Source organism: Staurois parvus, unplaced genomic scaffold, assembly GCF_062004578.1.
Source record: "Staurois parvus isolate SC_StPar_1 unplaced genomic scaffold, SC_StPar_1.0 ptg000018l, whole genome shotgun sequence".
Classification (NCBI taxonomy): Eukaryota; Metazoa; Chordata; class Amphibia; order Anura; family Ranidae; genus Staurois; species Staurois parvus.
In genome coordinates, this window is record NW_028317814.1 from 20,505,901 (window position 1) to 20,531,027 (window position 25,127).

At 43.8% G+C, this 25,127-nt stretch overlaps 1 protein-coding gene and 1 pseudogene across 1 annotated transcript; both read right to left on the reverse strand.

Moving 5' to 3' along the window:
* Positions 1-286: 286 nt before the first annotated feature.
* Positions 287-24,632, reverse strand: PSMC1 (proteasome 26S subunit, ATPase 1). The gene is made up of 11 exons (XM_089682829.1): positions 24,483-24,632; positions 18,646-18,699; positions 17,533-17,629; positions 15,736-15,860; positions 13,058-13,243; positions 9,339-9,467; positions 7,841-7,937; positions 7,574-7,763; positions 3,369-3,520; positions 2,658-2,812; positions 287-640 (listed from the first exon to the last, which is right to left on the reverse strand). The coding sequence occupies exons 1-11, from the start codon at positions 24,483-24,485 to the stop codon at positions 506-508; spliced, it is 1,323 nt and encodes a 440-aa protein (XP_089538955.1). The 5' UTR covers positions 24,486-24,632; the 3' UTR covers positions 287-505.
* Positions 21,476-23,639, reverse strand: LOC149473153 (box C/D snoRNA protein 1-like; annotated as a pseudogene).
* Positions 24,633-25,127: the final 495 nt, after the last annotated feature.

Sequence of the window (25,127 nt, forward strand, 5' to 3'; positions counted from 1 at the left end):
ACCTGAAGTTGCATCTAATGTATTTCTATGGCACGGTCTTAAATCAGTGTGATTTGACGTAGAAAAATTTAAAAAATAGTTTCTGCACTACTTTTTTTTCCAATTTCATTGCGATTTGCATTGACATCTGTTAAATGAAGTTGCAAGCCGCAGTGAAATCGGAGGTACAAATCGCACTACTTCACGTGAACTAACGTGATTTTAGCCACATTCAGTGTGAACCAGGGCTAAATGTCACAGAATGCAGATCACAAAGTCTGTAAAACACACAAATTACAGTAATCCATTGTTCTGTGTTTATACAGTTTTATTTAGCACCCTCCAGTGCCAAATGCCATTCTGGTATATTTCAGGTGTCCTGTCACACATCTGCCAAGCAATGAATAGACCCTTTTGCCAAAGGGAGAACAAAGGCCAATTCCAGCATCTAGAGGGCCCAAAGTTAAACAAACATTAATATTTTCCCCTACCCAATGAAAAAAAAAAAAAAATACAGAAAAGAAGGTTAGAGATAGAGGCCCTCCGGAGTGCCTTCTTGTTTCTTGTACAAGACATTTTCTTTTGATTTCTTAAAATCTTCATTGGTGACCTTCATCCTCCTCTCACGTAGGGCCATCAGGCCGGCCTCTGTACATATAGCCTGTAGAGACAGAGAAGCATAGTGCTTAGAAGACGGCTGTATAGATATTTTTCGTTTAGGTATTAAAGTGAATCTAAAGCGAACATGGTTTTTCTTTAACTCTGGATAGATTTATTGCCGTGTCCTCACCGGGGAGATTTACTCTCCATTTGTTATGACGACTATTCCTCTAGGCCGGAAAATGATGGGTAATTTAAAACTGTACTGTTGTACTTGGAACTGGAAAAGGAAGGGAAATCCTGAAATACGAACACCTATTACGGTGACAACTGCTTTTCTCCTCGCTTTGGATATCTCTCCTCACTCTGTGGCTATGAAATAGAGAATGAAGAGAAACTCTTAGGTAGGAATTATGTATTTATTACTTGTGCTGGTCCTTAATGCTACACCCCAGCTAGGAATATACCAGGGGAAGGAGCAGATTTCCCTACCTCAAATCGGCTGGTCCTGCCGCCTTGATCAATGCTACATTTTCCCTATGATCAGAAGTGTACTTCATTGTGCTAGAGCTGCTGTTTTACAGAAACACAGGAGGAAATCTCCCCTGTATCCACAGGACTGGGATCTTCAAAATGTGGCTGCTAAAGTCAAGGTTATTGGGCTATTTTGAATTAAATATTTTTGCCAAAATATACACAGTTGCTTGTTTATGCAATCATTGCATGCACAACTGCATTTACGTAGATTACCGAAAACTGTTACAGTAGAATTCCGGCTTTATTATCACTTTAGTTTGTTTGGGTCAAGCTGGCCAAAACAAACTATTTCCTTTATACAACAATGCGGCCACTGCGTGCAATGTAATATACTGTAATAGCAGGCACTGTGTTCTGGCTGCAGTACAGGTAATTTCCCATCTGTGTATGGGTTTCAAGAAAGCTGGGCTTCTCTGTCACTCAGGAGAAGCCTTGTATTTTTATCAGTGAAGGCTTCCTCTGATTGGTTGAGGTGGAAATTGTGCCATCAACCACCCATCTCTTTGCCTTTGCTAATCAGCGGAAGTCATGCAGTCATTGATAAAATTACAATGAATTCCAGCACCAGACAGGACGTCGCCCATACTGCTGCTGGAACACAGAGCTGCTTATTGTATCTAGTCAATGGTACTACAGTATATTACAGCACACCTAGCAGCCGCATCATTTTGAAATGGTAGTCAATTTGGGCCAGCTTGGCGATAATAAAGTAAAACGAAAGGCAAAACTTTTTTTTTTTTTTCAGTTTTGGACAGAGTGGAGAGGGCCTAGAACACTTGACAGTTTTTACGGCTGTGTCCCCCATTAAGGAGATTCACCCTCTCCATTTGTCCTGTTTACCGATATCATCAAAAGTGAAAAGTTTAAGAAAACCCCAAACTTTGGGTTGTCCCCAGAAACGTAATAGAGGGGAAATCTTCCAATGAGGACACTAGTCCTGTGGATCCCAAAGGAATTCCCTTAATTTGTAGGGCTTTCCCCTCACTTCCTGTTTGGCTATGGGACATGAAGGGAAATCTCAGCAATAGGACACAGATGGCGAAAAAAAAAAAAAAAAAAAAAAAAGACCCATTCTTGCTAAAATGGGAAAAAAATTGCCTATAGTTCCACTTTGTTATTTTTAATGTATACAGTACCTGACCAAAAATACAATATTCTGTTGTTGGGTTTAAGTACACTTTAACCTCTTGGCGCCGGCTGCATGCAAATGTGCAGCCTCCCGGCGTCTGGGCCTTGATACCAAGCGGCCGCACATTTGCGTGCAATTAAGAAAAATCTATGTGCTGAAAGCGTGCGCCCTGCGCACTACCAGCACACATGTTCGGTACTCACGGAAAGGTCCCACTCTCCTCTTGCGATTGGGACCTTTCCTAATCATGTGACCACAGTGACAGTGAATCACAGTGGTCACATGACCCTAAAACCCCACCCGCCTCCCGGATTCTGAAACCCTTAAAAGGCCAGGAGGCGTCAGCGCCAAGGGGTTAATATAAGCATGTCATGCACATGAAGCAGCTGGAAAGGGTCCCAGATGGCCATACCTTTATATCTGCTCCAGACAGGTCATCTTTCGCCATGATTAAGTCATCTAGTGTGACGTCGTCTGACAGGGTCATGCGGCTAGTGTGTATCTGGAAGATTCTCCTCTTTGTTTTCTCGTCTGGCAGAGGGAACTCAATTTTACGGTCGATACGACCTAGGCGAGATTGCATAAGTGTCATTCAGAATCAATGAGCTCTTAGCTATAAAATGTTGTATTAGGCCTTTTCAGAAAAAACCTACATGTAAAAACAGAGTAAAATTTAAAAAATTAAGTTAAACTTTGGAAGAAAAGTGAAAATATATACTTGCCTTACACCCTGGCTTCTGCCCATGGCAGCTCCATAATGATGATGTTGCAGGCCTACTGGCATGTTGGCAAAATGTTAGGTATGCTGGTTATCACAAATCTCATGACAAAGCCTTCTGCACTGTTATAGAGCCACCTCTTGCCAGATTTGGCAACTCAAGCTTTCCCAGCATGTTACCAGAAGGCCTCTGGCATCATCATTGTCTAGGTGCCCCAGGCACACTGGTGGGGTGTGAGGTGTTTTATTGTATTTTTCCTTTTAGCTTAAAAGGTGAATTTTTTAAAAAATGTTCAACATGGACATGTCCACTATGATAGGTCTGCTGTCCACCTGCTAATCTATGAAGGTGGGTCTAAATTTTTCACAATAGAAGGAACAGTCTGAAGAAGTAGTAGATTGTACCTGGTCTAATTAATGCTGGGTCCAGGGTTTCTATTCGGTTGGTGGCCATAATAACTTTTACATCCCCTCGAGAATCAAATCCATCCAGCTGGTTCAGAAGCTCCAACATGGTTCTCTGAATTTCTCTCTCTCCACCAGAGTTAGAATCGTATCTATAAGGTGAAAAAACGAGGGGAAAAAAAAATTAGCTTGTGTACTCTTAGTTCTCGGATTACCGAACATGCAGTGATGACTGAGCGCACAAACTATTAAAAGTGTTGGTTAAAGGAAGCCCAGGCTTAGATCAAAGAGAAACGGCTATTGATGACCTCTCCTGAGAACAAGAACTTCTTGCCTGCCATGCTTTGAGGCTGGGTTCACAAGAACACGGTGCGGAATTTGCAGCGTTTTCTATGCGAATTCTGCACCGCAGCAGAATTGCACCCCGTTCATGCGAACCGCTGCAGGTGTGTATGTTAACAACACCCTGAAATCGGTGAGCAAAACGCAATGTGCAAACTCGGAAAGCATGGGTGTGAATACCCATGCAATCCGATTCTAGTGCAGACCAAAAAAAAGGGTCCTGCACCTTTTTGGTGCAGGGCAATTTGAGCCATACAAAATGTATGGCTCCAATTGCACCACACACAAATCGCATGTGATTTGCACAAGAATGCTGTGAGGTTTCTGTGCGAAACGCATGCGTTATACCACACCGCATGTGTGTGAACCCAGTCTCAAAGTTTGAGTCACATGTTTGCAGATAAAATGTTCAATGAACTTGTTGCATTGTATGTTGTGGACCTGTGTCAAGAAAGATTTAAGTCAGAGTGATCAACATGGCAGCCAGAAAAACTAGTATTTTCAGAAGCAGATTGGAACGGACAGCCCCCATATTACTCTTAGCATAGGTTTCTCTTGCATCTTAGGGTAAATTAGTGGAGATTATGCAGTCACAATTACCCTTGTAAAAATCTTGAATGCCATTTTTACTATCTGGCAGTGCAGGAGGCCTGATTTTTTTTCTGCTGCAAAATAAGTAACATTTACAGTTTTTGCTCCTCCCTCAGCTTGTGGTTGAACAGTGAAGGAAAAGCAGCAGACAGATGAGATCTCTCTTATTCTGCTCTATTTGTCTAGCATGCTTCTTGTTAGGACTGTAGAACATCTGATTGGCTTCGTATACTGCTGCATCTTCCTCTGCCACTTTTTCTGTACAAATAACTGCATAAGGCTTATGCAAAGTCAAATTCGGGTATTTACATTGCTTGCATTAAAAAAAAAAAAAAAAAAAAAAAAAAAAAAATGGTACAGAATTAAATGAAAGGAGAATAGCAAAAGGTTTTTGGCTATACTTCTATGGATTACAGGAGTGCAGTTAGTTCTGCACTCCTATGACCCGGTTTCCTGATAATATGGTCAGGATCCACCCAAAACTCTGGACCAGCCTCTAAGTGATCTATCAAAAGTCTGAGCTAGCCCCTCTCCTGCCCCCTCCACAGCCCAGCGCTCCAAAGGGTGCTGGAGAGGCAGAGCAGAGAACCGGACACCAACGGTCATGGCTCTCTGCTCAGAGGATAATGGGGTGATCAGCGGCATTTGATCGCTCAGCTGTCTGTGCAGAGCTGGCGAAGTATGGGCTTTCAAAAGCTAATACTTCTCTTTTATTGAGTGTCTTTTAAATATCCCAAGAGTTCAGAATTAAAAAAAAAAAAAAAAAAAAAAAAAAAAAAGCACATTCCACAAGGCTAGCTCCTGTTGTCTCACTTTCAAGTTCCAGGCTGAAGGGTACGGGTTGCTTGTATGGATATAAAGCCAGGCATTGGCTCTTTTATTAATCACAGTTTCTCACTTGTGCATAATCCAGTGCCTGACAGTGTAAGAGCCCCTTCCAATAGCCCTCATTTGCATAGGACTTCGGCAATTTTTAAAAAAAATTTAAACACAGGAGAAATTGATCTGGGAAATACACTGCTCAAAAAAATTAAAGGAACACTTTGAAAACACATCACATCTCAATGGGAAAAAATATCATGCTGGATATCTATTCTGATATGGACTGGGCAATGTATTAGGAACATTAAGGATGCCCCATCGTTTGACGGAAATTAAAATTATCAACCTACAGAGGACTGAATTCAAAGATACCCCCAAAATCAAAGTCAAAATATTATGCAGCAGGCTAGTCCATTTAGCTGAAATTTCACTGCAGCAACTCAAAATGGTCCTCAGTAGTTTGTATGGCCCCCACGTGCTTGTATGCATGCCTGACAAAGTCGGGGCATGCTCCTAATGAGACGACGAACAGTGTTCTGGCATATTTCCTCCCAGATCTGGACAAGGGCATCAATGAGCCCCTAGACAGTCTGAGATGCAAACTGGTGGCGTCGGATGGACCGAAATATGATATCCCAGATGTGTTCTATTGGATTTAGGTCAGGCGAGCGTGGGGGCCATTCAACGGTATCAAGTCCTTTATCCTCCAGGAACTGCCTGCATATTCTCGCCACATGAGGCCGGGCATTGTTGTGCACCAGGCGGAACCCAGGACCCACTGAACCAGTGTAGGGTCTGACAATGGGTTCAAGGATTTCATCCCCATACCTAATGGCAGTCAGGGTGCCATTGTCTAGCGCAGCAATGGGCAAACTACGGCCCGGCGGACCTTTTAATCCAGCCCGTGGAGCTAGGCTCCCGCTAGGCTCCTCTCACAGTCCGCCCTGAAGACTGGTGTAGCATGAAAATCTGTCTCCTATGAGGATCTGTCCCCCTCAACGTATCTGCGCATGTGCCGGAGATCGTCGATCGGCTGCTAATGCCTGAAACTGGCACATGCGCAGATACGTCGAGGGGGACAGATCCTCATAGGAGACAGATTTTCATGCTACACCAGAACGGCGAGAGGAACGCGCGGAGCAAAGGTAAGTGAATTGACACAGGGGGGGACTTAATATGGGGAATGAATTACTATAGGGGGGATGAATTACTATATGGGGGATGAATTACTATATGGGGGATGAATTACTATGCTTACTATGGGGGAATATTACTATACTTACTATGGGGGAATATTACTATACTTACTATGGATGACACATACACATCATTCATCTACTCTTGGTCCGGCCCCCGGGTCCAATATATGAACCCATTGCGGCCCTCAAGTCAAAAAGTTTGCCCACCCCTGGTCTAGCCTGTAGAGGTCTGTGTGTCCCTCCATGGATATGCCTCCCCAGACCATCACTGACCCACCACCAAAACGGTCATGCTGAACGATGTTACTGGCAGCATAACATTCATGGCTTCTCCAGACCCTTTCATATCTGTCACATGTGCTCAGGATGAACCTGCTCTCATCTGCGAAAAGCACAGGGCACCAGTGGTGGACCTGCCATTTCTGATGTTCAATGGCAAATGCCAATCGAGCTCTATGGTGCCAGGCAGTGAGCACAGGACCTGCTAGAGGACGCCGGGCCCTCAGGCTACCCTCATGAAGTCTGTTTCTGATTGTTTGGTCAGAGACATTCACACCAGTGGCCTGCTGGAGGTCATTTTGTATGGCTCTGAGAGTGCTCATCCTGTTCCTCCTTGCACAAAAGGAGCAGATACTGGTCCTGCTGATGGGTTAAGGACCTTCTACGACCCTATCCAGCTCTCCTAGAGTAACTGCCTGTCTCCTGGAATCTGAAATGCTGTTGGGACCGTGCTTTGAGGAGTGCAAACCTTCTGGCAATGACACGTATTGATGTGCTACCCTGAAGGCATTTACTGCCTGTGCAACCTTTGTAGGGTCTAGGTATTGCCTAATGCTACCAGTAGTAACACTGACCCTAGCCAAATGCAAAACTAGTGACAAACAGTCAGAAAAGATGAGTAGGGAAAAAAAATGTCAGTGGCCTCCACCTGCTCAGTACTGTCAGACTCGCAGAGGGGATTGCAGATAGCTTACCTAATCAGTGTGCTGCTTCTTTAATTTTGAAGAGAAAAGCTAAGGAAGCAAAGCTTCATCAGCTACTTTCACTACAGTTAACAATCACACAGGTAAGTACTACTTCTGTGATTTTGGAAAAGGTGGTAGGAAGTACACTGTAAAATCAATGGGCAACTAGGATACCAGAAACTACTCCATACAAAACTAAGTTTTTTTCCTATTCGCCTCTTATTGCTTTTCATTAACTGAATAATATATAAATGAGTCACATTTGATAAAGGAAAATGAACCATACCTCTTTGTCCCAATGGCATCTATTTCATCAATAAATACAATAGACGGAGCATGTTCTTCAGCCACTCTGAAAAGCTCCCGCACCAACTTGGGTCCATCTCCCAGGTATTTTTGGATCAGCTCCGAGCCTACCACCCTCAGGAAAGTAGCCGATGTCTGGTTGGCTACAGCCTTGGCCAGAAGGGTTTTACCTATGAGGAGATTCTGGTGAGCTTGACAATATGTGAATGGACAAACAAACAACCTGCAGATTCTGAAACCACAGTACCTGTGCCAGGAGGACCATACAATATGACTCCTTTAGGTGGTTTGATGCCCATCTCTTCGTAGTACTCTGGGTGGGTGAGTGGAAGCTCTACAGACTCCTAAAATGCAGAGGTCACAAAAATATTAATCTGTGCAGATCATAGAAGACTGTATATAGAGACTTTTGGGTTTTCTTTATGCAACAATGGACACTTGCTTATGCCAAGAAACCAGAGCACCAAGAAGAAACATTCTTAAAGGCATTTTGAGCAAGTAGAGAAAACCAATTGGGGGTCAATAGGGGGTGTGAACTCTACAGAAGTCACCTACGAGCCCTTATAGCACTTTTCTTAGTGTAGTAGAGTCCATCTACACTTGTCTTCAGGTTTGCCTACAAGCAGTTTATGTTATGATTATTGGAGACTATCCCAGCCAGTCCCCAAGTATTCTTTTCCATAAGTGGCAAAATCCAGTGTATTCCCATAGGTTATTCCATATCCAGTGTATTCCATAAGTTACTTTGTCTGCACATGCATGGAAGACTTCTGGCCTGGCCAGGAATTTCCATCAGCCTGTTCAGTTTCCTGTAGGTCACAGTGTGGTTAGACCATAATTATGGACAGGTGAGTATAAGACCTGGAGCATGGGGTTCCATTTAAAAGATAATTGTAGGAAAGTACAGTTATACTTTACATAAATGCACCACAAAGCATAAAAACACAATTTAAATGCATTTTTATTGTATAAGTATAAAGAGGCTCTAAGTGCAGATATAAAAGTACCAGCATGTAAAGGAAACACAAGACAGAGGTCAGTGTTATATTCTCTGGCTGCTTTCACCAAAATCATCTGGGTAGAATCTTTCCTTAGCATACACATATACACAGAATGTTTTGGTTTTAGGATTTTATGTAAACTACATTCTTTAATAAAGGATAAGTTCACCTTAGGGGAAAAAAAAAAAAACAACAAAATGCACATCTCTTTGCAGATTAAAAAAAATGTGCATTCATTATTTATATTAGGAGCCTGTAAAGCATTGCACCCTCTATCAGCAGATCATGGGTGCAATGCCAGGCTCCTGCAGACTGTCAGTGTAGCGGTTTGCCCATACCTTGAATAGAACGTCAGGAAGAATCAATGAACTACGAGAGCACTCACAAGCGTCCCGGTAGTTCATTGAGAACTACAAGCCATCTGCCGCAATGCCTGACGGTAGTTGCAGTTCTCTCATGCACAGAACTCCGGAAGCTTTTTTTTAAAAATTGTGACAGCAGGTGTCAGAAGATTCCCGACCTGCTGTCACAACAGGGGCTTGGGTGGGTGTGGGGGCTGCATATACAGCAACATGTGACACCATGGATAAAGGTGTAACATGTATTAAAAGGTGAACTTATCCTTTAAAAAAACAAAAGGAATATTTAAAAATGAAAGCAGTTACAGACAGATTAAACACCCCTTTGCTAAAGCACAATAAACAAAACCTAAAAATAAAAATAATACACTCACACACAACAGACCTTAATTTCCTGAATCTGGTTGTCCAGTCCACCTATATCTGCGTACGTCTCCTGAGGGGCTTTCTCCACTTTCATAACGGTTACCAAGGGATCGGTGTCATCCATGAGAACACCAATCACTGCATGCACCTGAATGGTAGACAAACAGCATGTTTAATCATTTTAAGTCCAGACACTTTCACCCCCTTCCAGTTTAGGCCAATTTTCAGCTTTCAGTACTGTCACACTTTTAGTGACAATTACTCAGACATGCAACACTTTACCCATATGAAATTTGTAGCTTTTATTTTGAGACAGGTAGAGCTTTAATTAGGTGGTATTTAATTAGCACTGTTTTTTTTTTCTTTTTGCTATCTAAATGAAGAAAAACAGAAAAAACACTTTTTTTTTGCTTAGTTTTTGTTTTAAAATTTTGCAAATAAATAATTTTTCTTCACAAATTTACGCCAAAATGTATTCTGCTACATTCTTGGGGTAAAAATAACCCAAAACAGTGTATATTACTTAGTCTGTGCAAAAGATATAGAGTCTAAAAACTATGGGATATATATATCAAAACTGATAAAATGCCAGACACTGGTATGACGTATGCAAGTGATCATGGGGTAAGGCGGTGATCAGGATGTTGGCTTGAGGTATGGCTGTGATCAGGACGCTGGTATGGGGTATGGTAGTGATCAGAAACCTGGTATGGGGTATGGAGATGATCAGAGTGCTGATATGGTGTATGAGGATGATCAGGACGCTGGTATGCGGTATGGCAGTGATCAGGATGCTGGTATGGCGGTGATCATGGCACTGGTATGGCATATGGCAGTGATCATCTCACCACCCGCTCCACCTCTGCCACCCCCCTCTGCCTCTCCCTCCACTGGCTCCCGATTGCCCAACGCATCAAATTTAAACTCCTAACCCTGACCTATACAAAGCCGTTCACAACACTGCCCCTGACTACCTCACCAACCTGATCACCAAGTACCACCCTACCCGTACCCTTCGCTCCTCACAGGACCTCCTTCTATCCTGCTCCCTGGTCTCCTCCTCACATGCACGACTGCAGGACTTCTCCAGGTCCTCCCCCATCCTCTGGAACTCACTGCCCCAATCCATCAGACTGTCGCCTTCCCTATCCACATTCAGGCGCTCCCTCAAAACCCATCTCTTCAGGGAAGCCTACCCCACCCTCACCTAACGGCCATCCTCCCTCATTCCTCCCACCAATTCATCCCCCTCAGCCACTTCCTACTGTACCTTTACCAATCTCCCTCCTAGATTGTAAGCTCGAAAGAGTAGGGCCCTCTTACCCCTCGTACGTTGTTTGTTGTTGTTGTACTGTGCCATGTATTGTCCCCCCTATTGTACAGCGCTGAGCAAACCCTTTGGCGCTATATAAACTCGTAGTAATAATAATCATGGCGCTGGTATGGGGTATGGCAGTGATCAGGACACTGGTATTTGTATATGGGGTGATCAGGATGCTGGTATGGCGATGATCAGGATGCCGGTATCGGGTATGGCGGTGATCAGAATGTTGGTATGGGGTATGGTGATGATCAAGATGCTGGTATGGAGTATGGCGATGATCAAGATGGTGTTAAGGGGTATGGCGTAGGAGTGATCAGGATGGTATGGGATATGGCAGTCAATAGGGTGCTGGTATGGCGATGATCAGGATGCTGGTATCGGGTATGGCGGTGATCAGAATGTTGGTATGGGGTATGGTGATGATCAAGTTGGGTGTTAAGGGGTATGGAGTAGGGGTGATCAGGTTGCTGGTATGGGATATGGCAGTCATTAGGGTGCTGGTATGGGGTATGACAGTGATTAGGACACTGGTATAGTGGTGATCATGACATTAGTATGGGGTATGGCAGTGCTATTGTTAGCACTGGGACAGGTGACAGGGGCTAGGTGCACACTTTATTGTTCCTACACTGGGGCAGTGATCAGGAGTACTGGGGCTGGCAGCTCTAACAGTAAGAGCAGAGAGAACCGAACTTTAGTTTCAGTTTCTAGTGTTTACTGTGTGACTGGACACAGCAGTAACATGGTAAAACACCATGTGATCGCCCGGACACAGCAGTAATGTGATTTGCTGTGTCCGGGCAAAATACCAATTGCTGGACTCCCGGGCGCAAGCGCGGTTAGCCCACATCTGCACAACTTCCGGTCCACTGTCTATAGACTATGGCTGGACGGGAAGCGGTTAAAGGAGAATTTTACTAATGGCTGTCAGAAAATGCATTTCTAGATTGGAAAAAAAAAAAAAAAAAAAAAAAAAAAACAAACACAGGTTTAGCTGCATTTCAGTCATAATCAGACATCCTCAGACACCCAAAATGCCCCATTTTATATAAGATCAATAAAAGTCATAAAAGTACATTTCCCAACTAAGATTCAATCCTTAGTTACTAGTTATTGCTTGAGGTGATTGTAGCCGTATTAGTGCACTTGCGACAGAAACAATTGAGTACTGTCCGTGATACTTTTTTTATTTGCACTAACATACAATTTTGAGGACAAGCTTTCAGGGGTATGTCCCCTTCTTCAAAGTCCAAACAGTACTATTACAAATCACAAAGTTTAAGCAGAATGTTAGAAGGGATTGAGAAGAAAAAAAAAAAAAGACTACAGATAAGATACATCAAGAGCGAGGGGGGGAATACTACACTCACACAGAGGGGGTCAAGCTTCAGCTAATAGATTTTATGATTATCTGAAGTTTGACCCCCTCTGTGTGAGTGTAGTATCCCCCCCCCCTCCCTCCTCGCTCTTGATGTATCTCATCTGTAGCCTTTTTTTTTTTTTTCTCAATCCCTTCTAACATTCTGCTTAAACTTTGTGATTTGTAATAGTACTGCTTGGACTTTGAAGAAGGGGACATACCCCGAAAGCTTGTCTCAAAATTGTATGTTAGTGCAAATAAAAAAAAAGTATCATGGACAGTACTCAATTGTTACTAGTTATTGAAATTATTAAAAGTGGATGTTTATATGGACCTCAAACCGGAACCTTTATGTTGTTGTTTTTGATCTCTTAATAGTAGTTGAACTTACATGGCTAATAATCAGACCCTGTAAAAACCTAAAACAACAAGAAACCAACCTGCTACCTTTCCTTGAATTTGCAAACTGGTACGTTATTAGACTTCATGTGGTTGTACCGGGGTGATATCATTTTTTAGAACAATAGCAACTCAGGCATGAAGTGGTAGACCACGTAAAAATGACAGAGCGGGATCAGCGCATTCTAAAGTACACAGTGCGCAGAAGTCGCCAACTGTCTGCGGAGTCAATAGCTAAAGACCACATACACTATATTGTCAAAAGTGTTGGGACGCCTGCCTTTACACGTACATGACTTTTAATGGCATCCAACTGTTAGTTCGCATGGTTCAATATTGAGTTGGCCCCCCCTTTGTATTGATATCAATACTCAGTTGGCCCACCCGGGTGTGCGTAATTTTAAAGTGTGATATGTCTGGTCTGGGATCTATTTACTCGGCGTAACATTATCTTTTATATTTTAATAAAAAAATTGGGTTAGGATTGTTACATGTAAAACAAAAAGTGACAGAAAAAGCCCGGTCTTCAAGTAGTTAGTCATGTTTTCACTCCTCAGTGCAGGTAGCATAATTGCACTCGGATATAAAGTGGTTAATCACATGTTCAGTTATCCCTCATAACTATTGTTTAATGACATACAATCCAACGACTCACTTTGTGGTTCAACAGAACAGAGCAGCCCGGTTCCAACAGGTCTTTATCTACAAATGACAGGATGCTGACATAGTGCTCAGACCCGACAGATGTAGAAACAATGGCATGGTTGTCATCAATAATCTCCTCTAATGTGCCCACAGACATGGGGGTTCCTCGCAGGTCATCCACCTTGGACCTCTCTTCCTAAAAAGACACAGCAATGTAAGTTGAGTTATTTAAGTCAAACAGTAATGGCTCAAATTTGAATGTCTCTGGTTCTGTAAATCCACACCTGAACTGCACCCAGGACCCAACTTTAAAATTTGAAGCCCCACTGTGGGCTACTGCTATTAAATTTACCCATGCAGTGGGCCCCTCTGCACTGCATGGTTTGAACACTTGTTTGGAAATAATGACATGAAATACTTTCCTTATTCTTCACTTTCACAGGCTTCCTCCTCACTGTATGGCCAAGCCCCTGAAGCAGCTCCTCGTTGCTGCCTGATGGTTCACAGCTTTCTGAAGTCATCATGTACAATGCAAGCCCAACTGGGGGTGGGGGGAGTTTGGATGGGTAAATTTAGAAGCAGTTTGCAGCAGGGCTTTAAATTAGAACCCATATCCCAACCTAGTTAGAATATGGTCCTGCAATTGTAACAAACGTATTTGGATGGTTACAATGCTCCTGGACACACCTGCCACATAAAACAAGCCTAAAAAGGCAGTAGGACTGCCATAGGAAAGAGACGTCTATGTTATAGGGGGGGTGCACATTATTTACAATAATACACAGTGAGCAGAGAAGGCGGTTTGCTGCCAGCCCTTGTGTGCACGAATTGGCCATTGTGATTTGGTCATGTAATATTAAAAGTCACTGGGTCAAGTACAAGAGAGAGATCAGAACTGCACACTATGCTGGAGCCCAAACTTTCTCTGTACTTCTATTACAGTGTTTAACAATATTTCAGTCAAGGCACCCTTTAAAGTTCTGAACAATCTTGAGGCACCCTTTAAAATTATGGACAGTCTCAAGGCACCCCATTCGAAAATGTAAAAAAAAAAAAAAAACCCACATTCTAAGTTTTACCAAATGCAACACCCATACTTGTAGGGCACCCAATGTTAAAGGGGATTTATTTTTCCAAAGCAAATACACTTTTACTGATACCGAATAGTATTTCAATGTTTCTCTGCAGTTTCTCTATCACTCAGCTAATCTGACCCCATTACTGACAGAGAGGGGAGGGTCAAAAAAGGGTGCCATGCAGGTGATCAACATCCTCCATATCAGCTGATGGCTTTGTGTAACTAAAAAGGCAGACTTGTTCCACCTGCTGGCTTGTATACAATTTTTGGGCAATTTTTAGACATTTTGTCAAGGCACTCCTGAAGAAACTGTAGTGAAGAACAAAAACAGAGCGCACAAACCTTGCGCATTACCTCAGTAAACAGTAAATTTATTGATTTAGGAGATATACTACTCTTGTGAGCATATCTCCTAAATCAGTGGTCGGCAAGCCGCGGCTCGCGAGCCACATGCGGCTCTTTACACATTTTAATGCGGCTCTTCTGTGTGCCGGGCGCTCGCTCCCCTCCCCTCCCTTCCCTCCCCTCCGGCGGCCGCTCCCCTCCCCTCCCTCCTCTCGGGTGGCCGAGGACTCTGCAGCTAGCCCAGCAATGATTGGCCAGTCTCGCTGCCACTCACATCCTGATAGCTAGTGATTGGCTGTCAGGATGTGTGTAGGCGGGGCAGCGTGACGAACGTGAGGGGAGCTAGGCTCCTCTCACAGTCCGCCCTGAAGACCGGAACGGCGCGGGGAGCACGGCGAGAGGAACGCGCGGAGCAAAGGTAAGTGAATTGACACAGGAGGGACTTGACTTACTACTTGCTACTTACTTACTACTACTATATGAGGGATGAATTAATATGGGGGATGAATTACTATGGGGGATGAATTACTATATGGGGGAGGAATTACTATATGGGGGAGGAATTACTATATGGGGGAGGAATTACTATATGGGGGATGAATTACTATATGGGGGATGAATTACTATATGGGGGATGAATTACTATATGGGGGATGAATTACTATATGGGGGATGAATTACTATATGGGGGATGAATTACTATATGGGGGATGAATTACTATAAAAACTTATTGAAACTAAAAACAGTGTACCATCCTATGTATTTTCAGTTTTAAAAATGTGGCTCTCAAAATAAATTTCAATCGTGGTTTTGGCGAGATTTGGCTCAGTTGAAAAAAAAGGTTGCCCACCACTGTCCTAAATCAATAAATTTACTGTTTACTGAGGTAATGCGCAAAGTTTGTGCGCTCTGTTTTTGTTCTTTACTGCTGTTTGTATCAAGCTTCCCCAGCTTTGTGTTGGAGCTGCACAGCCTTTGATCGGTTTGGGAGAGAACTTCCATACATCTTTATCATGTTTATACTATTGATCCATCAGCCCTCCAGTGGTCTGGGTCCCTGAGCGCAGGAGGTGTTGTATTTGTGTTTACCCCTGAAGAAACCTCTGGGCTGCCTGGTTGAAAAAGACTGTACTATTATACCGTACAAAAGAAGCCCACTTCCCCAACCCAATTTATTTAGGTTGTTCTGCTTGAAAGAATATGTTGAGGACCTGACCCAGTGTAGGACTCAAATGCCACCGATATATATCACGAGTTTCCTCACCTCCTGTTTCTCCTCCAGGGGCTTCATCTGCTCCTGATTTCTAATAAACTCTTCCTCCATGAGGAGATAATCTTTAATTCTCTCCATTTTCAGGAGCTTCAGCCTACATTGTGTGTGTGGTGTTACTGCAAAACAAACAAGAAGCACCAGTTAAATGCTACCAACAAAGACTTGCTCTCATCACCTGTTATGGACTACCAGAAATAGCCTTGTAAGAGTAAATATGCATTCCGATTAACATTCAGCTCTAATTTCATCAGGTTGGGTACATATAGGCTGGTCCTACAAGGTTAATTTTTTTTTTTTAAATTCAACCAGCACATTGAATGATTAAAAAAAAATAAAATGAAGGGATTCCTCACAACCACACATTCGAGGTGGATGGGGGAATAATTCCCGCTTTACTATTGTACTCTTCCAGTGGGATGCCTCCCCCCATCCCCCAGGACAATACAATGATCAGTGTTGTCGGCTACAGACAGGGGGTACTGATCATTTAAGAAAAACCCAGCAGACTGGCTGTACACAAGTCGATCGACATATTTTCTTCTGTACAACCAGCTAGCCCATACATGGATCGAATTTCGATTCATGTATGGCCAGCAATAAAGACAACCCCCAATTAGCAACTAGCCACTTTTGCCACCCAGGGAGAAGAAAAATGAATAGCCATAGAGACCATCAGATCAAACCCATGGGTGATCCATGTCATTAACTTGCCCATTAATTCTGAGTACCACCAGCTTAAAGGATAAGTTCACCTTTGGAAAAATTATTATTATTATACAGTATTTATAAAGCGCCAACAGTTCGCTCAGCGCTGTACATTACAATGGGAGACAGAACATGCGACAGTACAAAAACAATACAATGTGATAAATGGCCCTGCTCTTTTGAGCTTACAATCTACACGTTTCCACACATTTGTAGGTTGGAACATGTAACATGCTCCTGCTTCTGCAGCCGCTCCCCCATCCCCCCTCCCTGTTACAGAGGGCTGGGGATCTTCCCCCTGCACCCACAGAGAGAATTTGGAAAGAGCGATGCGCCAGGCTCCGCCCACACAGCTGCATCATTTATCACAGAGTTCTGTGAATGAACGTACTTTCCGGCTGATGGCCTATGGTTCTCAATGAACTACTAAGCTGCTGCTGAGCGCTCTAGGTAGTTCACTGAGTCTTCCTGTCATTAACTGCCTGCTCGTACGAGGTACGAGCAGACAGCTTACACTGACAGTCTGCAGGAGCCCTGCATTGCACCTGCGATCAGCTATTGATTACTAAATCCAATAACTTCCGGTTTAAATTAGCAAAATACATTCCAAATGCAAAAAAAAAAACATAGTCTTACAGTGCTTTTTTGTTTTTAAATCAGCCACGGCTTGAGTAGAAAAGCATGTACCATGCGCCAGCATGTTCCAGAGTGGGACCCTTGCTCTCACTGAGTAGACACTAATCTCTCTCTCTGCAGAAGTACAGCACCTATCGTGCTATTCAGAGACAGAACTCTTCAATCGGCAGGGAGCATGATCTTTGTAGATTGCAGAGCTGTAGCTCAGACTCAGAAAGGGGCGTGTTGGACCTCTACAATAACACAGAACCTCTACAATAAGACCTCTCCTTCTCCACAAAACGCAAAGGTCCCACTCTGCAACCACTGACAGCAAACAGGCTTTTCCACTCTGGCTGTAACTGCTTTAGAAAGAAACTGCTAGACATTGAACACCTTTTGATATACCTGGAATGAATTCAGCAGATTTAAACTGAATGTTCAATTGGGCTCTAAGTGAGTACTCACCAAGAGGAAGTTTACTAGCGGCATCGGGCCCTTTCGTCTTCTTTTTCTTTTTCCCAACTCGAGTAGGTACTGGCGGTTCATACTTCTTCTTCTTATCCTTAAGGAACACACATAGAAACGAATGTTATCCTGGCATCTGCCTCTCCTTTAGATCTAGGCCCAAGCACCACACACAACGAGCTCAAAGGTTTAACAAGCCCAGGTTTACAACTTGCATTTTTATAGAAGAATGGTTTATAAAATTATACATGTTATCATGTAAGAGATGATTCAACACAGCTAAACATATTTGAGGTTAAACTCCCTCAGATAAACCATCCTACTGCACAGTAAAAGAGTATGTGGCTTATGCTATGAGGTGCACTAGAGTTTAATAAGCAATTTACCTCTTCAGCACCTTTAATGTGTTCAGTATTTCCAGTGCTTGAAGAAGTTAAAACAAGCTCATGGCAGCAATAGCAGCCATGAGCTTGTTTTTCTGTTTTTACTTGCCAGATGCCAACTTTTCTGTAAAAGAGATCTGGGCAGCTGTAAAGCTGTCTGATCATTTTTATGACACTTGATAAATAAGCCTGTGGCTTCTGACTTTGCTATTCCGCATTACTAGGAAAAAAAATATTTTCATTCACACGGGTGTACCTAAACAAACTCCTGTGTGAGGGCCGTCCTTGCCCACATGGGGATGCAAAGGTGTTCTGTGCATTCCTTACAGAGTCCCATTCATATCAATTGGGATGCAGCGGCTGCACAGACACAACCATTGCTTGTGGGTTCAGGATCCTGGATGCAGACAGTTTGTGTTCACGGACACACCCACACGACTGACAAAATAGGAGCAGCCTCTGTGTCCGTACAACACTGCATCACGATTATCATGAATGGGACTAGCTGCACAGGGATGCATGGAACACGGTGTGGGCAAACAGGGCCTCATCACATGCGTATGCTTACGTATGCCAATGTGAACGAGGCCTTAAAAAACTGAAATTGTTTTTTAACTTTTTAGAAAGCATTTTAATCCTGCTCTTTGGTTTCACAGGTTCTGTTGAGTAAAACACACAGTTACAGTTCGAATAAAATGTACTCTCAGTGAAATGCCACAGTGATTATTACCTTGTCATCTTTCTTGCCTCCTCCAGGGCCGTGACCACCACTCTGACTTTGACCCTGAAGGAAAAAAGACCAACAGTGTTATCACCAATGAGTTTACTTTTAGGAACAACAACAGTAATCCGGACTATGAAAACCTTGCAGTGCTTTCTTTTCAGGGATTTGGTCCCCCCAATAATAATAATTTTATCTAAACATAAATATCTGACAGTTCAATAACATAACGGATGCTTCTTACAGTCATAGGTAAGATATAACATATACAAGGCTAGGAAAACCCCTGTACATTGGGGGTGAAGCCTGGATTTTTTCTGCTTTGGCACATTTGTATCCATGAATGGGTCCCATAAAAAATAAGTACATACCAGGCTAAGGGGGTAGCATCCTGGCTGCCAAGCCCTCTGATATCAGAACAGAAGAGCCAAATTAAATTTGGTTTGCCGGCATATCATAACACTACACACTGTTGGCTTGATTTAGGCTACTTTCACACCGATACACAGCAAAAACACATATGCTTTGTTATTGGTGCCGTTTTTTTTTTTTGTTTTTTTTTAAAGGACATGTGACTCACAAACCACATCAAAAACGCAACGTAGGTACGTTTTCAATATGGTCCAATGATTTCAATTGGGGGGGCTTTTTTAAGCAGGACTTTGAAAAATGCACTGCACACACAACCGATCACTGAACTAGAGAGGGTGAATCTCCCTAAAGAGGGTCACAGACAGCAATAAAAACCTGACAGGGCTTGTTACCCCTCACTGCTCTATCCAAACCTAACAAAAGCTTTTGCAATTCGTTATATTTTAATTAAATAGGACTAAACTGGTCTTCAAATAAAAATAAAAAAAATTGGAAAACCACATACCCTCCATTCATCATTCAATCAATTTAGTGACATACTGAAAGATTTTGTCTCAAAAACACAAACCAGCACCATCAAGTATGCAGGCAGAGGAACCAAAATAGAAACCAAAAAATGCACATGAAAAAAAACAAAAAAATAACTTTATTATGAAGTACATGACACTATGCAAACATACACCACCCTAAATCTGCTGGTAGCTTGTATTGTGAATGTGGGTAGCTGGAGAGGGGCATTATCATTCACAAATACACAAACAGAGAGCAGCGCAAGCCAGCAGCTACTACATTTGTCCGAGACAGTTTAGTGTAGTAGCTGTCGACTTGCATTTTTGTGAATGACAGCGCTCTACCAAAGTCACCATCTCTCACACTACAAGCCTTCAGCTACTACTAGCAGTAATCTGCCCCAAAACTGGCAGCTGTGAGAGTTCAGGCTTTTCACAGGACAAAGGGAGCAGAGGAGGCACAGGCTGCAAAGGAAGGATAGCTGCAGAATGGAAAGGTGGCTTCAATGCTGGCTGTACCCCCCCACCCCATAGGTACACCCATATTTTGCCTGGGGTGAAGCTATAGCCAGCACTGACAGAAATAATATATTATTTATAGAATATTAATATATATATCATAATAGACGTTCTAAAAAATAACATTGTGTTTCTAAACCACAGTGCAAAGTTTAACAGGAACAAATGCTACATGCACTGACCATCCCCCCTCCCCCGCCCCCAAGGGCTTTAAGAAACCTTACTAACTTCTGGCAAGTGTTCTTTTAAAAAATGTAGTGCCCCCCCCCCCCCCCAACACACGCACACACCTTTTATGGGTCCTTCTATAATGTGATCATCCACCACAATAGAGCACTAATTATAGCTACACTTACCCCCCCCCCCCCACCCACCTTCCCCATGGCTCATGCTAGTGATGTTTCTCTGCTCCTCTTTCATTTAAAGAATGGGTCCCTTTAGTGATTCCGTTGATTGTAAAGCCAAAACAATGCTTAGTTTTGTATCGAGCAGGAAAAGGTTTAAAACCGGTTTGTTTGCTTTTAGCTGCCTGTGTCCTTTCAGGGAGATTGTGCTTCACTTCCTGTCCTACAGATGACACAGGAAATAATAGGAAATCTCTACAAAAGTAAGGAAAATCCCCTCTTAAGGTATCACAGAAAACAAGTCTCCCCAATGGAAGATTTCCCCTCTATTTGTGTTCTGTGGCAACTTAAAATATTTGGACTTTCCGTCTCTTCCTGTGCCAGTGACAATGGTCACCAGGTAAAAAAAAAAAAAAAAGAAGGAGGTGGATCTCCACAATGGGGAAATGAGACAATAAAAACCTGCCAAGGGGTCTAACGTCCCCACTCCACAGAAATCTAAAGTAAACATTTCGGTTTAGATACACTTAAAGGCTCCATTCACGACTGGGCGTTTCATTTTGCAGGCAGAATCGGCACGATTCTGCTTGCGATTTGAAAACACGCTGTGAAAATGCACATTTGTGTGTTCAGGTGCCATTCATTTCAATGGCACCTGAACACACGGGGCGTTTTTTGCACATGACAAAACGCACCACGATCGAGCAAGCAAAATCTCAGGACTTGTGACGCTCCATAAAAAGGTTCCGTAACCTGTTTTTGGGTGTCACGCATCCCACAACTTTGTTTGCGCGATCGCGGGACGTTTGTTGCGCTGCACAACGTGCTGCGATCATGGCAAAAATGCCATTGAAATGAATTATTATTATTATTATACAGGATTTATATAGCGCCACGTTTGCTCAGTAAATATATATACACACTATAAAGGGAGACAATACAGCAACAGTACAGTTCAATACAAGAGGGTTAGAAGGGCCTGATCCTGGGAGCTTACAATCTAAGAGGGAGGCGCTGGTGGTACAAAAGGTAATAACTGTGGGGGACAGAGTCCTCCTTTTATTTACACAATGAGATGGACTACATTTTCACCCTTCATAAAACAGATGGTGAGGGTTTATTTCCTTGATCTATCAGCACTATGTCTTCGCTGAAGCCTTTCAATGTCACACACACAGTTGGGAACTCAATTATGGTTTTCATTTTCAGATTTTCTCTCACTTTCTTTCACTGGTGTCCAGCTCATAGTACCTCTTTGGACCAGGCTCTCTCTTTTCTGCCTACATAAATACCTTTACATCACACGAAGATCCCACAAACTCTTTTAACCTTTGTCAGATAATTGGATCAATGTAATGTTTTAGAATTTCACAGTGTCCTGTCATCAAGACACAAGCTTCAAGTGCCAAAAGAATTTTTGCTCTTTTTTGTTATGAAATGTAGAATTTGCTCTTTTTGAAGATCCAATAGGAAAAATTTTCAGATCTATGTCATGTTTCTGAGCTCTATTCTTTAAGAAGTTCAAATATTTATTAGTCGTGTTTCGAGGTAAAGTTGAATCTCTTGAGGAGCGATCCGAAACCCTTCGGGCATAATCACTCAGCAGGTCTATGTCGCAGAATTTATTTAGGGGCACAAAAGCCGCCTTGTCTCCGACTCCGCTGCAAGCAGAGTCCACTTTTTGCTTCTTTACCCCAGGTTCACACCTAAGCGTTTTCTGCAGTGGTTTGCAGAAACACACTACAGTCCATTTAACATGATTTCCTATGGGACACATTCACATCTCTGCGTTTTCATCCACTGCGTGTTTTGGAAAAGGACAGGGACTGTTAACGCAAAAAGTTGCATTTTTGGTTATATAAACTTCAATGGAAATTCTGCAGAAAAGCATGTATTGTGTTTTTTCTGTGTTTTGCCACTTTTGGATTGTGTCTTGCGCAGAAACATTTTTTAACCGCCTCCCACTCGCCATATAAGGAAATGGCAGGCGCAAGGCGGTTCTCTCTATCTGGGAGGATATCACATGACATCTTCCCACTCTAACCGCGGGGGGCGCGCAGCGTGGCGATCAGTGGTGCACTGTGTCCCTCGGATGCAGCGGATCACCGATCAATGGAAAGAGCCGAAGATGTCAGCTCGGTCATGTGATCAGCTGTGTCCAATCACAGCTGATCACATGTAAATAGGGAAATGCCGGTTATCGGCATTTCTCTCCTCACCAGCTGTCACGCTGACAGAGGAGAGGAGAGCCAGTAATTGGCATTCCTCAGAGGGGACATGTACACTGATCATCAGAGCACTGATGATTAGTGTGCCATGATGATCAGTGTAGCCCCAGCAGTGCCACCTGTCAGTGTCCATCAATGTCAGCTGTTAGTGCTCATCAATGCCACCTGCCAGTGCCACATCAATGCCACATATCAGTGCCTACCAGTGCACATCAATGCCACATATGTCCCCATCTGAGCTGCCTTTCAGTGTCACCTATCAGTGCCAGACAGTGCCGCCTATCAGTGCCATAAATGAGTGCTGCCTTTCAGTGCCCATCAGTGCTGCCTGTCAATGCCTCCTCAGCGATGTCTGTCAATGCCTCCTCAGCAGTGCCCATCACTGCCACGTATTAGTGCCTATCACTGCAGCCTCATTGTTGCATATCAGTGAAGGAGAAAAATCACTTATTTACAAAATTGTATAACAAAAACTAAGAAAAAACTTTTTTTTTCAAAATTTTCAGTTTTTGGTTTGTTTAGCGAAAAACCCAGTGGTGATTAAATACCACCAAAAGAAAGCTCTGTCTAAAAAAAAAAAAAAAAAAAAATTATAAAAATTTCTTATGGGTACAGTGTTGCATGACCGCGCAATTGTCATTCAAAGCGCGACAGTGCTGAAAGCTGAAAATTGGCCTGGTAAGGAAGGGGTATAAGTGCCCTGTAGGCAAGTGATTAAAAAAATTACAAAAAAAAAACCCCCTGCAAAATGCATTAAAAAATGCAGTAAAAATGCAAGTGCAAAAACTCAAAATGCAACGCAAAACGCAATGCAGAAACGGCTCAAACACAACCTGCAGAGGTGTGAACCTAGCCTTATACAGGGTAAAGGAGTACTTCATACATCCGGGACATGTCTACTTTGCCTCTACACTTCCACAGGTCTCACAACTGCACAGGGACATCTTCCTCTCGGGTTGCGGGGTCCCCTCGGGCTCCTCATCCAGAGCCTCAGGGAGAAGCAGAGTCCATGGCAGCTTTCTGGAGCGCATGTGGAACTCGCGAGTGTGCGTTTTCACAGCGTTTTCAAATCACAAGCAGAATGGCAGCAATTCCACCTGAATGGAGCCTAAGGCTCTGTTCAGATCTGCGCATTTCCTAATGGCACCCTAAACGCATCCAGATGTTTTTGAGCATGACAAATACGTCAGAACGTAAACAAAGTGCAGAAACATGTTTGGCGCTGTGGTCACACACAGTGCAGCCCATTCAAGGGAAAACCATTCAACGGAAAAGACGTGTGGGAAAAATGCGTGTTTATGTGACGTGTGTTAGAAATGGGGCCTTAGGATTTCTTTACATGGGCGGCACTCTGAAACATGTTCCATGGTGGATCGCTATTCAGAGGGTGGTGGAGCGGCAGCTTCCAGGCATTCAGAAGGCGATCCCTGCGACTTTTTATTACCAGTATAAACATTACGCTGCAACCGAGATCCTAAACAGATTTCTGCTTTGATGGCCCCACTAGAATGGTGCAGGGGTGTCAGATTCCTGGGTCTTATTACAATCACCAGAGGGGCCCCCATAGTGCCTATGACACTAGTCCCAGTACAAGGGGGAGGGGCCACAGGGCCTATTTATTACCACCAGACTGTATAGGAAGAGCACACTGCAGTCACATCCTATCCGGGGGAAACTACAACTCCCAGCATGTCCAGCCAGCGACGACCACCACTGAGAACACAGCCACCAGCAACACCAACAGCCCAGCACTGCAGCTGGAGGGCCCCGGACATGTCCCAGTGTTCTTTACCCAAGCTGGGGTCCCCAGGCGGAGTGTGGGCCCCGCTGTGTCACTATAGCCCGGCTTGTACAGGAGAAAGATGCTCACTCACCATGTCCGCCGCTCTCTGGTCTGCCCGGAATTACGTCAGACGAAGGCGACTCAAACCTGGCCCCGCCCTCCTAGGGGGAAATGCCAAGCCGCAAAATGGCCGCTATGTGTATAGTAAGCGGCCTGAGCTGTGTGGTGTCATGTCCTCATCTACTTATAGTATTCAATATACTCGGAGCGCGGGCAGGCACAGCACACCGGCCATAGGAGCGCAGGACGGCTCGGGACACACATCCCGGGGTCATAGAGACAGGCAATGTAAGGAAAGGAGGGCAGAGAACTGCATGGCAGGAACACCGCCACCTCCTGGGGACAGGAAGAATCACACATGGGCTCTACGAGAGCCAGAATGTGGGAAACGCAAGGGAGCTGCACTGTGGAGGACGCGGGGGCTAGAGTGCCGGGGACATAGAGGGCAGAGTGCTGGGGCCAGGCGGAGGCCTGAGTGCCGGGGACATAGAGGGCAGAGTGCTGGGGCCAGGCGGAGGCCTGAGTGCCGGGGACATAGAGGGCAGAGTGCTGGGGCCAGGCGGAGGCCTGAGTGCCGGGGACATAGAGGGCAGGCAGAGGCCGGGCTGTGGCGAATTCTCACAGGACTGCAGGGGCATGCAAGGGTCGGACTGTGGGGGGGCACACGGACTGGACT

What these genes read in the sequence shown, in the direction of transcription:
- PSMC1 (XM_089682829.1), bottom strand. An exon ending in CCCTGGAGGAGAAACAGGAG is followed by an intron (nt 13,244 to 15,735) that starts GTGAGGAAACTC and finishes GTGTCTTTTTAG; the next exon opens with GAAGAGAGGTCCAAGGTGGA. An exon ending in TGTCTGGAGCAGATATAAAG is followed by an intron (nt 641 to 2,657) that starts GTATGGCCATCT and finishes CTGTCTCTACAG; the next exon opens with GCTATATGTACAGAGGCCGG.